Genomic DNA, 13209 nt, shown 5'->3' with positions numbered 1-13209 from the left:
GTGCTGCAGTTCAAGAGCAAGTGAAAGGGTTGAAGAGCTAGGACCTCAGATAACTAAACATGGGTGGAAATAACAGAGACCCCTGCACCTCTCTTCCCTGGCACTATCGTCTCAGCTCTGAGCAGGCTTTATTCCCAAGAAAACTTAAAAAGCACTAACCCCCTTCTTCCAAACCTTACAGCTTTACCACGGCCATTGATGATGACCTATAGGCTTGTACATCTAAGGTCGGTATGTGAAAAAAAAAAAAAGAGATTTAAAATATTACTCCCCTTCCTCTGGCTCTAAGAATAGAAGACAGTTTCAGTTTTGTTTCTTTTCTATTTTTATTACATTTTTTTTTTTTGCTTTTGAGATATATACAAACCAACCACTCTCCTCTACCACACACACACCAAAAAAAAAAAAAAAAAAAGTCATTCTTGTGATTTTAAAGTGCAATTCCTCTTTGTGTACAAAAATATTTATTTAAAAAAAAACATGCAGAAATTTCTCCACAAGGCACTTCTAGGCATAAAATGAAGACAAGTCCTCAGTTCTACATTCACATTGAAGTCAAAGTGAAACATCAGAGCTGCAGTCTCCAAGTCCTCACAGGCCCAGCAATCTCTAGGAACGGATCAGCAGAAAAACTAAGATTGGTTGCTTTGTGACTTGCATTGCAATACTTCACAACCAGGACCAGGAAAAACAGCCTGTCCCCAATGCGTCATCCCACTTCAGGAAATTAAGATAAGCTGCCAAATTGCTTCAGGTGACCCTATAAGATCCCATTGTAAGTAAGATCCCATTACTGTGTGTAACTTCTCATCTCCAATTTCAGTCCATCATGTCAGGAGGGGCAATTAGATATAGACCTCCCCAGAACAAAGAGCCACCAGGCCTCCATCCGGGGGAGGGATTTTTTAAAAATATATATATTTTTAGTTAAAGATGGATGCATTCTTTATTTTATTTATTTTTATGTGGTGCCAGGGATGGAAACCAGTGCCTCACGCATGCCAGGCAAGCACTCTACCACTGAGACACAAGCCCAGCCCCCAGGGGAGGGATTTTAAAAGCAGAAACAAATGAAAGACAATCAAAGTTGTCATTCATTGTCCAATGAGAGGGAAGACGGGACACTTCTAAAAAAATGAGCACACATAGCACATTTACTATCCAAATGTCTACACAGAATGCTTTTTTTTTAAAAAGCAAAGGATATGCAAAGATCGAAATCCACAAAGCAGTTCAAAATGTGTATCTTTAAATAAAAAAATCTATTATTTTTTTATAACCATTAAAATTAAATCTCAGAGATAAAGTAATTCCACCCTGGACTCAGATTGTTTTAATTTCTAGGGAACTGCACAGCTCCGTTTCTAACCAGTTTTCCTCTAATGAGAAATTTTTTTTTAAAACCCACTCACATGCTTCATATCATCCAAGAATCACTGAAAGCTTATTACATATCTAGATAGTCCATCTTATTTATTGCATCCAATTTGCAAAAGCACCCCAGGGCATTTTGGGAAATAATATGAAACACAAATGGCGTTGTTTCCGCATTGCTAGAGTATTGCATCTGACAACACAGTTCTGGACAACTGCACAGTGGCAGGTGGTTGGTCCTTCTGGGCAACCTGGAAAGGACAATGTGACTGGGGCTATTCGTCACCATAACCAAGAGCTGTGTGAGGGGAAGTCCAAAGGTCAGGATGTAGTGAAATTTTCATCTAAGGAACTGATCACCCTCTGAAGTGTGAAGGCCTTATCCATTGATGGTGAGCTATGAGATCAGGGCCGAGTCCCTCAGTGAGATTCTTGAGGTCATTTGAGAATCATGGGACAGACCAGGCCAAATGGAGAAAGACTGCAATGAGGACACAGACAGTTCTTCAGGTACATCTACCCCAATAAATGACAGCCCTGATGACAGAAGTCAGGCAAGCAGATTCTTTCATTGGAGAAAAAGGCTCTTTGGAAAGCAGGTGAGGACTTGCCTTCTGAACTGAGCGGTGGGGTAAGCACCCCAGGTGTGCAGACTGGGGGCTTGCAACCAGTGCCCCCCAGCAAATAAAAGCTGAGGTGGGCTGGGAGGAAAAAAAGGGAAGAGATGCTTATCACTGAATTTATTATATTTCAAATTTTGACAAGGGAATGTCTTAGGATCATTATTACATAAAACCATCAGGCTTTTCTTCTAGAACCAGTTGAGGCCCCTTTCTTCTGAACATGGAATGATCCTTATTTTGGTGACCTGTAAATAACAGTGTGCCTTGTTCCCTTCCTACATTGGGACGTGACACTTATTAACACAAAGCAAAATTCATGACCTACATGAGATCAGTTTTGCTGCCATTTGACTTAGACTTATGCTATTAATAGCTCTGACCACCAAATTTGTAACATGTCAAGTACCATCTGAGGACCTGATGTAGTATGGTATATTTAGATAAAACACAGTCCTGCCCAATATCAGCCATAAAATAAAAATGTGACTTCCTCATAAATTATATTATCATGTAATCAGAATGTAACCCACTTGGAAGAGGCATAAAAAAAAAAAACTAAGCACTAGATTGAAGACTAGTAACAGCCAGTTTTAGGAACAAGGATTATACCAAATATCACTGAGCATTTAAAAAGTCAAAACATTTTAAAGTTCAAAAATGAAAAACTAAAAACAAAACAAAAAACCCAACCACAAAACTCTAGGAGCGAAGGCACTCAATGTCTGCCTGATATCAATGTACAAAGTCACAAATCAGGAGGTCGTTTCTAATTATTCTGGAAAAATTCAAGCTAGAGACTCTGCTTGGCAAGTCCAGCAGCTGTGCCCCTGAATCCAGGCAACGACACACACTTTCGTAAAATCAGGCAAAAAAAAAGAATTGAACAGTCTTTTAACCCAACTCCAAAAACAAACAAAAACCAGAAAAAATTCAGATTTCTACAAGTATACATGAAAAAATATTTTTCATACACCCCTAATTTAAAAACCAATCCTACCCAAGAAAAATCACAGGTTTGGAGGATCCACCTGACAGTGAATGTCCCAGGAGTCTCACAATAGCATTAACCAACATGCTGTAGTCCAATATGGTTAAAAATAATTAATCTCTGATATTTCAGAGTTGGCAAACATTTTAAAATAACATATGAGAATGTAGTGAGGTTTTTCTCCCCTATCCCTTTACATATTCACACACCATAAATAAGAACACCCAAATCAATGTCCCCGGGTGCTTGTAAAGTGTCCTGGATATTGTATATCACAGTCAAAATAAAACCAAACATTTTCTGAAGGCTTTGAGGATATGCTGGATCTGCAAATCAAGTGTCCCAAACACAGCATAAAAGATGACTCTCCAGGAAATGAGATCTACAATTCTTCTGTAAAGAATGAGGCTTGCAAAGCAGCCAAGCAAGTGAAAACAAATCTTGTCATTGAGCCTTCTGGTGACTCGGGGTGAAAGTAAGTGCTTAGAAAGCTCCCCCAAAAGCCAAGAAGAAAAGCTAAAACTCATGACTGTCCTGCCTTGTAATAACCCTGCAATCTGCGACCCCACACAGGAGCCAGTGACTTTCCATAATGGTGTGTTGCTCTCTGTGGAATATGGATGTAGGTTCAGGAAGATGGGAGGCGGAAATTCCTGCCTCTGTCACAAGCCTTTATTATCTTTTCCTGAACACTGAATGAACGGTGGAAAAAAATGAAATGCAAAACATAATTTGCACAAAAAATGAGCAGATCCCATCTCTCTTCTGTAGCTGTTATTACAAATGGGTGACATGATGTCAGGCTGTTGTGTCACAGCACAGAGATAAGGGGTGCTTCTGAGTAGATATGAACAGCAGCAGCAGAAAAGACCTGGCGGATGCAGAGAACCCAGACGTGGATGGAGAGGGTCTGATGGGGGTGACTGCTTCCCACATCTGGGTGTAGAGAAGAGGTCAGGCTCCTCCGGCCTCGCCACACTGCCCACAGGCTTGGTTCCTACCCGGCTCTTTCTGGCAGCATCCTGCTCATTCCCAAGTGGCCACCTTAGGTGCCACAGAGGACCCAGCGAACCCTCTGAATGAGAAACCAGTTCTGTGATCTAAACCTGGCTGAATGTGCTGGTTTAAGAAAAAAAAAAAATAGACAGGATTCTTTGTGAAAACTGGGCCAAATAGCAGTTCATTCGGCTCTTCTCTTGGCTTCTCCATTGCATGGTGACCAGGGCCACACACCTGTGAACTGCACTCACTAATAGTAGGGCCCTAGCTTTTCATATCCTAAGTAACTAGGCCACTCGGGAAACAGACCGTAGGAACACCGAGGGCTTCCAAACTGGTCTAAGGAGATTCCAAAATCCGGTCCATTATGTGGCTCCACGGTTCCCTGAGTGGATTTCAACTCAGCCTGGATGATCCGATAGTTTTTGCCCTGGTTGCTGTCCCAGTACGCCTGGCCATTGCACTCGTAGCACACAGCAAACTCCATTCTTTCATAAGACTGAATTTTCTCCGGTAAGCTAATGTCAAAGGAGAACGTGTCCCTGTCTGAACCAGCGTAAGTGTCCTTCACATACCGACAAGGAAAGTCTGTGAAGCTTTTCCAGGTGTCAAATGTCATTCTGATTTTCACGATCTTCTCGAATGCCAGGTTCTGCACCTTCACGGTGCCCGCGATGGCTTTGTCCTTCAGCACACAGTTCTCGAGGCAGACATGGTTGGCCTGAAGTCGATTTCTAAAGTCCAAGTAATCTGCAGAAGGCTGTGAAAAATCCAGAACAAAGCTCTCGCTCTCTGCTGTCGTCAGACTCACAATGTTGTCTAGGAGCTCGGTGATGTTAAAGGGAATATCTAACGGGTCATCAAATTCGGAGAACACTTTGACCATTGTGAGGGCCAGTCCTTGGTTGTCTGCGAAGGACACCCGCTTTTTCACCTTTTTCTCCTGCACCGCAGGGGCCACCAGCCCGCTGGCTTCGTTCCGGCTGCCCAGCTGAATGCAAGGTCTCAGGGGTTTGCTGGGCTTGGGGGAGATCTTGAAGGCGAACCGCTCTCGGCGCAAGGATGGGGCCATGCAGTTGTATCTGTACTCTATGTCCACAGCCATCATGGGGCTAGATGGATAGGTCAGAACCCTGGCAGGAGGGGGAGGAGAGAAAAGAGCAACGAGATCAGATCGATGTTCCAACACCTGATTCCAGCAGAACTGGGCATGCTACTGTGCAGGACAACTCCAGGGTGGCCTCACAGGACATGGGTCTCAGGGGGAGATTATGTATGTGTGGGTGGGGTGGGGTGGGGTGGGGGTCTGAAATTAAAACCAAAAATATAGAACCCACTAGTTTCTTTTTTTTTTTTTTTTTTTTTTGTACCAGGGATTGAACTCAGAGGCACTGTACCACTGAGCCCCATCCCCAGTCCTATTTTGTATTTTATTTAGAGACAGGGTCTCACTGAGTTGCTTAGCTGAGGCTCACTTTTGCTGAGGCTGGCTTTGAACTCGCGATCCTCCTGCCTGAGCCTTGGAAGCTGCTGGGATTTTTAAAACTAAATTCACAGGTTTTCCTGTTAGGATAGGCTAATGCACCATAAAGGATAAAGAAAAGGGCGCTCGGCAGAATTTCTCAAACTTACTTGACTAAAGAATCTCTTTTTTGGTGGAGTGTACTCTACAAACAGCTTTCCTGAGGCACACACTTTGGTAAATATTGCTACTTATTATTAACTGATAAGTAAAAGCTATATATATATTTATGGCTTCCAATATTATATTTTTTTCATGTTTATTTTATTTAAAAAATATAGATTAAAATTTGTTTTTATTAGTATATTTTGACAGATGAACACACTGTGGAGTGGCTAATGGATGTATTTGGCATATGCACTGCCTCACACACTTATTTTGTATGTATGTGTGGTAAGAACACTTAAATCTATTTTCTTAGCCGTTTTCAAGTATACTATATATTGTTAACTATAGCCACCATGAAGTACAGCAGAACTCTTGAATCTTCCCCTCCTACCAAATTAAAATTTTGTGTCCTTTGATTCCTCAGTGCCCAACCCCTGGTAACTAGCATTTCAGTATTTGTCTTTCTGCACCCTGTTTACTGTACTTTTAACACAATGTCCCCAGGCTTATCCTTATTGCTGCAAATTACAAGATTTCATTCTTTTCTATGGCCAAACAATATTCCATTGTGCAAATATGCCACATTTCCTTTCCCCATTCATCTATTAGTGGATCCTGAAGTTGACTCCATGGCTCAACTATTGTGAATGATGTCACAATGAGCCCGTGAGTGTGGCTACCCTTTGAATATGTGCCCTGTAGTGGGACCGTTGGGTCATATGTTAATTTTTAATTTCTGGAGGACACTCCACACTGTGTTCTATAATGCTTGTACTGATTTACATTCCCACCAATAGTGTATAAGGGTTCCCTTTTTCCATATCCTCTTCCATACTGTTATCCTTCACATTTTTGACAATAACCATTATCATATAAGTGAGGAAACATTGTGGTTTTAATCATAAATATTGTTTTAATCCAAGAAAGAAATCATTTTCAAGAATACAAATATTGATTTCATGTTACTACATGCCAGGTATTATGCTAGATACTAGGATTCAATGGTGAAGACAGATGCAAATTTGTTTACTTTAAACATCATATGTATAATGGTATATTTGGTATACCATTAATATTCTAGCATATTTTTTTAAAAAATCAGCAATTTATTATTTTTAAACCTGTCATATAGAAGAACAGTTTGCCTTTTATATAAGTTAAACTAGCTGCTATAAAAATAAAAAGCAAATAGAATCATGCAAAAAGAGATTAAATTCATAAAAATTATCTTTGTATAAATGAAAAAATAAATAAAACTGAAAATATTAAAAGAAAAATTCAGAAAATATTTTACAATAAGAGCTGCAGCAGAGTTAATACCTTAATATATAAAGAGTTCTTACAAAGTAAGAACAAAGTTAAATATTTTTTCAAAGTTAAATATTATACCTAGAAAAATGAGCAGGAAGTATGAATAGAAAATTCTTGAAAGAAAATTTAAATTGGCCATCAAAATATACAAAATGTCCAAGCTTAAAGTTAATTTAAAAATTTAGGTTAGAAACAATCTGTTTTTTTCCTACTGAATCAGGAAAGAATGTTAAAAGATACTATAAATCCTTTTATTAATCTAAATTAGTACAACCTTTCTAAATATTATTATTTTTGTTTCAATATCACATACAGATATTTATCCTAAGTAATTAAAACATATGGAAGTTAATATACTAAAATTTTAGTGCAACCTTATAGGGGCAAAAGAGGAGTCACTAGTAGGTACCTAGTTAAATCAACTGTAACACATTTATATTATTTAATTTTACATCATTAAAATTATTATATGAAAAATATTTAAATGACATGGGAAAATTTTACAACATATGTAATATTAAAAATGAAGAAAATAAAGTTGTATATAAAGACCAGACTGGTGAGGAGCAATATTACATAAATATATTGAAAAAGACTAAAAATAGAGTAGTTCCTCCATTACTATGATTTCAACTTCCAGTGTTCAACCACAGTCCAGAAACGTTAAAATGAAAAAATTCCAGAAATACACAAGCCGTAAATTTTCAACTGTACCCCATTGTGCACAGTATGAAGAAATCTCCCGCCCCAACTTGGTCCCACTTGTTCCTAGGATATGAATCATCCCCTTCTCCAGAATAGCCATCATACATACACTTCCTGTCCATTGTGACTAAGTAGCTGTCTCAGGTATCAGATAGACTGATGTTGTATCACAGCTTGTGCTCAAGTTGCCCATATTTTACTTAATCAACTCCCCAAGAGTAGTGATGCAAAGGAAGCACCGGAATATGTAACATGGAAGGACAGATTAACTTTGGTACTATAGGGCAATACACAGGATACAAGGAGGGAAACACCATACAGAGGGTTTGGAACTACTTGAGGTTTCAGGCATTCACTGGGTTGGAGGGGGGGTAGGTCTTGAAGTCTACCTCTTGTAGATAAAGAGGTACTTACTGTACAGTTAAAACTGTCAGAATACCCACGTTCAGGATTTCAGGAAATGTTTTCCTGCTTTGTATTTTCTTTCATCTCCTAAAATAATGTTGCTTTCTACAATCAGAAAATAAGTGAATCTTGGGGAAAAAATATCTTAAATTTGCTAAAACCCCATCCTATACTATTGCCTCACTAATGTGTGTACTTTTTTCATTTTGATTACTCTGAGCTAATGGGAAGAATATAATGATAAACCAGGATTAAAATCTCAACTCAAAATTGCAGAACACTGGATTAGTTCCCCAACAAACCTCCCTTTCTCATAGCAAAGGTGTAGTATATGGCAGTGCAGGAGTGCCTGTTTTCAGGCTGCACTGCTGCCCCTGAAAAGTGACAGACAAAATGTTGTTCATCTTTTGACAAGAGTTGGGCACCACTGATGTGACCCAATAAATAAGCTCTCTTTTTTAAATTTTGATTTTGATTAACCTAATATATAATGCAAAAATTGAGAAAAGACAAATGCATATCAGGTGTGATCCCATTTTTTTTTTTTGAAAAGTACAACACTTTCCTAGGATGCAGAAAGCACTTTGCCATGACCAGTTAGAGAAACACAGATTCAGAGACAAAACAATAATTCACAGTTGTATGTAAGGCATGCCTTACACAACATTCATTTTAAAGGATATTTTTCTTACTGTTTCACCTCTACCAAAGTCAATCCAGTGAAGTTTTTCAAAGCAATTTTGCTTGCTATTATCTCTTGTTAACCCATGTAATTGTTCTGGAAAAGGAAGTTCTGATTGAATGGGACAAGATGGCTTTACAGTAGATTGATCATTGGGTTAACTAATTTTTTTAAGACCCTACACTTATATATCACTTGAATGTTAGTTATTCCTGCACATTGAAAAATTGTATGTTAGAGGGGCTGGAGTTGTAGCTCAGTGGTAGAGAGCTTGCCTAGCATGTGTGAGGCACTGGGTTTGATCCTCAGCACCACAAAGATAAATAAATAAATTAACTGTGTACATCTACAACACACACACACATAAAATTATATGTTAGAGTGTATTAGAATTAAACCTTCAGTTCTAACTTTAGCACAGGGATTTTTTTGTTTGTTTCAAATATGAATTAAAACCAACCAACCACACAACAGCCCTCGCCTTGCATCCCAGAGGCTTCTCCCTCTGCCCACCTTGAAATCTTGAGTATGAACTGAGGAGGAGGGGTTCCTCCTGGGCCCACTGCTTCCTCCTGACCTGAGTCAGCCCAAGGTCAACTGTAAGTTCTCTATGCACTTCCAACAAGCCTGCAAACCAAACTTAGCTGGGCTTTCCCACCTGTCTTTAAAGCTCATTAGAAAAAGGTTGAGAACCTTTCAAGATACTGTGGAAACAGAAATGTAAAGCCAAGGGGTCAATTAAAGAATCTACATGTTCTCCTAAGTTATGATCTCACAGGTTAAAGAGACTTTGTTGGAGACTTCAATAAAGTTAAGCTGTTTGGGCCCAGTAGTGTAAATTTATGCCACCAGTCCCCCAACCCCTTTTATTCCCAAGCTGTAAGAACAAGTTAAACTGGATTGGGGGGGGGGGGAAGGTTCTAGTCAGAGTCAGTACAAATTCAACAATTAAACTAGCATTTTCAAGAGTCAAACTGTTTCTGCAATATTCTTCCAAGAAAGGCAAAAGTTAGGTTATGGTGGAACAAGAGTTGCCACCCACACTACTGGCCCAGAGAATTGCACAAGCAACTGTGGCCCAGAATCCCTTCACTTTTTCTGCATGTCACCATAACTTCAGGTGCGGTCATTCACCCTCATGGCCTCAATTCAGGATAAAATGTGACTGTCAGCCACTTCTCCTGTCCTCATAGTAGATTCTAGTCTTTATTAGCCAGACCATTCTCCTAGAATTGGTGCAGCAGGGTGCACCAATTCTGACCACCTGCTCAGAATCTCCCCAACAGACTGTGGCAGGGATGACTATTAGCCAAAAGTAATGCTTGGAGCAACCAAGCATATAAAGGAATACTTGGTAAAGTACCTGAAAGGAAGGCACCTGGACAGGTGCTTCATTTGCAAACAACACAAAAATGATCAATTCCCAGGCAGTATGTGCCAGGCCTCGTCTCCTGACATATACTGCCCTGGTCATTTCCCTCTCTCAGGTTAAGCTGTCAAGGCTGGTCAGGGAAAAATCCAGAACCAGAAGATATGAACACACATTTGAACCAGAAGAATGACATAGGATCTGGATACCTGATGCAGGGCAGGGACAAGGGAGCATGAGTAGCTGTTCCCCAGGCCCGTCAACATGGATGTCTCAGAGCTCAGTTGTGCCTGATGAGGGACTAGGCCATGCCCCAAAGTGGATTTCAGTGTCCCAGGCCCAAACTGCACAAACTCAAACACTCATGAAAATCACAGACCAAATAGACAGTTTTGCAGAAATGCATTTTCTGTTCCACTAGTGACAAATAACACACTTTCCTAAGGCAGCTGGCCAGTGTTAAATGTCATGGTGATTTTTCTTGTGAAAACCATAGGCCAGTACAGACAATAACCCCACCACCTTCCCAGTTTCATGCAGGTGAGCTACTGACTTTCTGGCTGTACCTTTATAGGAAGGTTTTTGTTTTTGTTTGGTGTTGGGGACATTTTCCCTCTATATATTCATACTTATCTCTCCCACCCTTTCTCATAAGGAAAGAGGAAAAATCAGACACTCAACCAGCAACAGTGAAAACTGCCAAACTATATTAGGTAAGCATTCACAATTGGGATCTAAGACATGGCCACCAACCTCCACCTCCTTCAGCAATTCTTTATTCCTTCCTAAAGGATTTGGCTCAGACAGTATAATGATAACACCTTCTCCCTTTTGTAATTAGGCCACTGAGACCTTATCTAGAGTCTTAAAAGCTACTTGTAGCCCTTGATCCTGTTGCCATCACCTAAAGCATCTTGTAGATAAATATTTGTGAATACGGTTGCATATCAAGGAAAGAGTGAATTAAAATGGTATAGATCCTACCATTAAAAACTTCCCAAGGGGAAACAGAGCACTGTTCTAACAATAGCTTCTACCTAGCTGTGTCTGCTGGGGCTACTCAATTTCTCTGGGCTTAAGGATTCTCCTGTGAGGTCCTTTCTAGCTCTGACATTGTTGCCAACGGTGCCTGATGGCTCTTCTCTTGCCACTCACTTTCCCCCGAAGTACCTCAACTCTACTTGTGAGGTGAGTCCTCCAGCTTGTCCTCATTTTAGTCTTGGCTTCTAGACAGCTCTGCCAAGTGGCCATTTCCTCTTCTCTAGCTCCTAGGCCTAACTTTCTTCTGCTGAACCCTGGGTCTCCCAAGGATGCTGTGTTTCCCAAAGTGGCTGGCCACACAGACCACAGGCTCCGGGGGCTTTCAGCAACTTTTCAAGTTCACAAATCCTCTCGTATTTGTTCTGGGCCCTCACGCCTCTTTTGCAGTTACTGCCCCTTCCACACCCCTTTGTCTGGGTTCCAAAGGGTGGTAGCACCGGGCGCTGGGGGCAGGGCGGTGTGTGGAGGGTGGAGGATCCCACCTGCCACTCTGCCCACTGAGCCTGACCCTGCCTGGCTAGCTCCAGCTGGCCCAGGCTGCACCCCGCCCCCAACCTCCCAGTGGCACTCACCTTTCCGGCGGCGGAGAAGCCCCCTCGGCAACTCGCTGGCCGCATCGGAGACACTAGGGGGAGGTGGCAGGGAGGCCGCTGCCACCGACTACGTGAGCTTTTGGTGTTTGTCCGGGAGGCCGGGCCTGGGCTGGGTTCCCGGAGATGAAGACGACCAGGAGGAGGAGCCCAAGTTTCCCACCAGATAGGGGCGGGGCTGCGGGGTAACCCGGGGCTGGAGCTGCGCGGCACTAGCACCCCCGCGCGGGCCGTCTCGCCCCCACCAACCCGGATGGCCCCAGTCCCGGGACTGTGGGTCACTCTACTTCGCGTTGCCCGAGTTTCCATTCTCGTGTGCAGCAAAGGGATTTGAACCAAACTGGGAAGGAGTTGGGACAAGTAAATGCAACTTTATAACCTTCGGGCCTGGAAGCTGCTTTCTTACACAGCTCTTTTACTGAGAAACTGAGGCAGAGAGATGGAGAGAGATCGAGAGATTTGGGGGGTGGGGAAGACAGGCGACTCGTGCTCCAAAACCCACTGCCCAACTGCGGAGACGTCCCCCATAAGTATCAGGTACCAAGCTGGAAACTTGTGCCACCTTCGAAACCGGGACAACAGGGCACAAAGGTATCTGTTGTCTCAAGCTCAGTCCCTCGCCACCCCTCGCGGCCGGGTCCCAAAGTTCCGGAGTTTGGGGGGTACACGTGAGTCCAGCCGCGCTCTATCCCAGCTCTGGTCCCCGGTTTGCCATCTCCACGTGGAAGCCACAGCTTACTCGAGCCCATCTAGTGCGTTCCACCACCGGTGTGTAGCTGCTAGTCGGATGGATAAAGTGTGGGAGGCAAGAAACAAAGGGGAGCTGCCCTGCGCGCCCCTCGCCACGGGTTTCTTGTTACTGCACCTCGAACTCGAGGCTTCAGGAGGTACATACCGGGTACAGCTCATAAGTCCTGAGGGCAAAAGCGCCAGCCCGCTACACCAAACGCGTGAGGATGACACGCACAGCGACCGCGACGGTGGGAGCCGGGGCTGGCGTTCAGGTGTGCGCCCTGGGCGGGCAGCTGCCTCAATCCACGCGCGAGAGCACCCCGCTGGCCTCCTCCTTTCAGCGCGTCACCCCGGACTCAGGCTCCTGCTGCCGCTCTGCGCCCTTTAACTTTCCGCCCACCTCTCCCACTTTGGGTCCCATCCCAGACCCTCTTGCACGTGAACGCCCCCCACAGCCAATGGGTGCGCCCGAGACGGGAGCGGATGACCAATGGTCACGATCCGGGAAAGCACTGCTCCTCCACGTGATCGGCAGCGTGCCGGGAGTGATAGGGCTGGCGTCCAGGGTTGGAGAAAGGGGCGGAGGGTCACCTTTTCATCAGGAGCCAGAGGACGGGCGCCAGGGGGCAGAGGCGATTTCCTACAAAAGGACGTCCTGTTAGAGTGAGCCGGCTGGAAGCTGGCAGCGTGCAAAATTGCTTCTTCCTAGGCAAAATCCTAACCAGGCCAAGGCACCCATGAGCCTAGAAAGCAATTGCAG

At 43.0% G+C, this 13209-nt stretch overlaps 1 protein-coding gene across 2 annotated transcripts; it reads right to left on the bottom strand.

Moving 5' to 3' along the window:
* Window positions 1–356: 356 nt before the first annotated feature.
* Window positions 357–12909, bottom strand: Ppp1r3b (protein phosphatase 1 regulatory subunit 3B). 2 transcript variants are annotated; one of them, XM_026402903.2, is made up of 2 exons: window positions 11700–12909; window positions 357–5117 (listed from the first exon to the last, which is right to left on the bottom strand). In XM_026402903.2, exon 2 carries the CDS (start codon window positions 5090–5092, stop codon window positions 4235–4237), a length of 858 nt encoding a protein of 285 aa, XP_026258688.2. In that variant the 5' UTR covers window positions 5093–5117; window positions 11700–12909; the 3' UTR covers window positions 357–4234. The 2 variants fall into 2 exon arrangements, with proteins under 2 accessions (XP_026258688.2, XP_026258687.2); XM_026402902.2 differs by having other exon boundaries at window positions 358–5117; window positions 12613–12909.
* Between the last annotated feature and the right edge of the window lie 300 nt (window positions 12910–13209).

This window comes from Urocitellus parryii, chromosome 14 (assembly GCF_045843805.1).
Source record: "Urocitellus parryii isolate mUroPar1 chromosome 14, mUroPar1.hap1, whole genome shotgun sequence".
In the NCBI taxonomy this organism is placed as follows: domain Eukaryota; kingdom Metazoa; phylum Chordata; class Mammalia; order Rodentia; family Sciuridae; genus Urocitellus; species Urocitellus parryii.
Note: the sequence above shows the minus strand (reverse complement) of the source record. Positions and strands in the feature narration are given on the sequence as shown.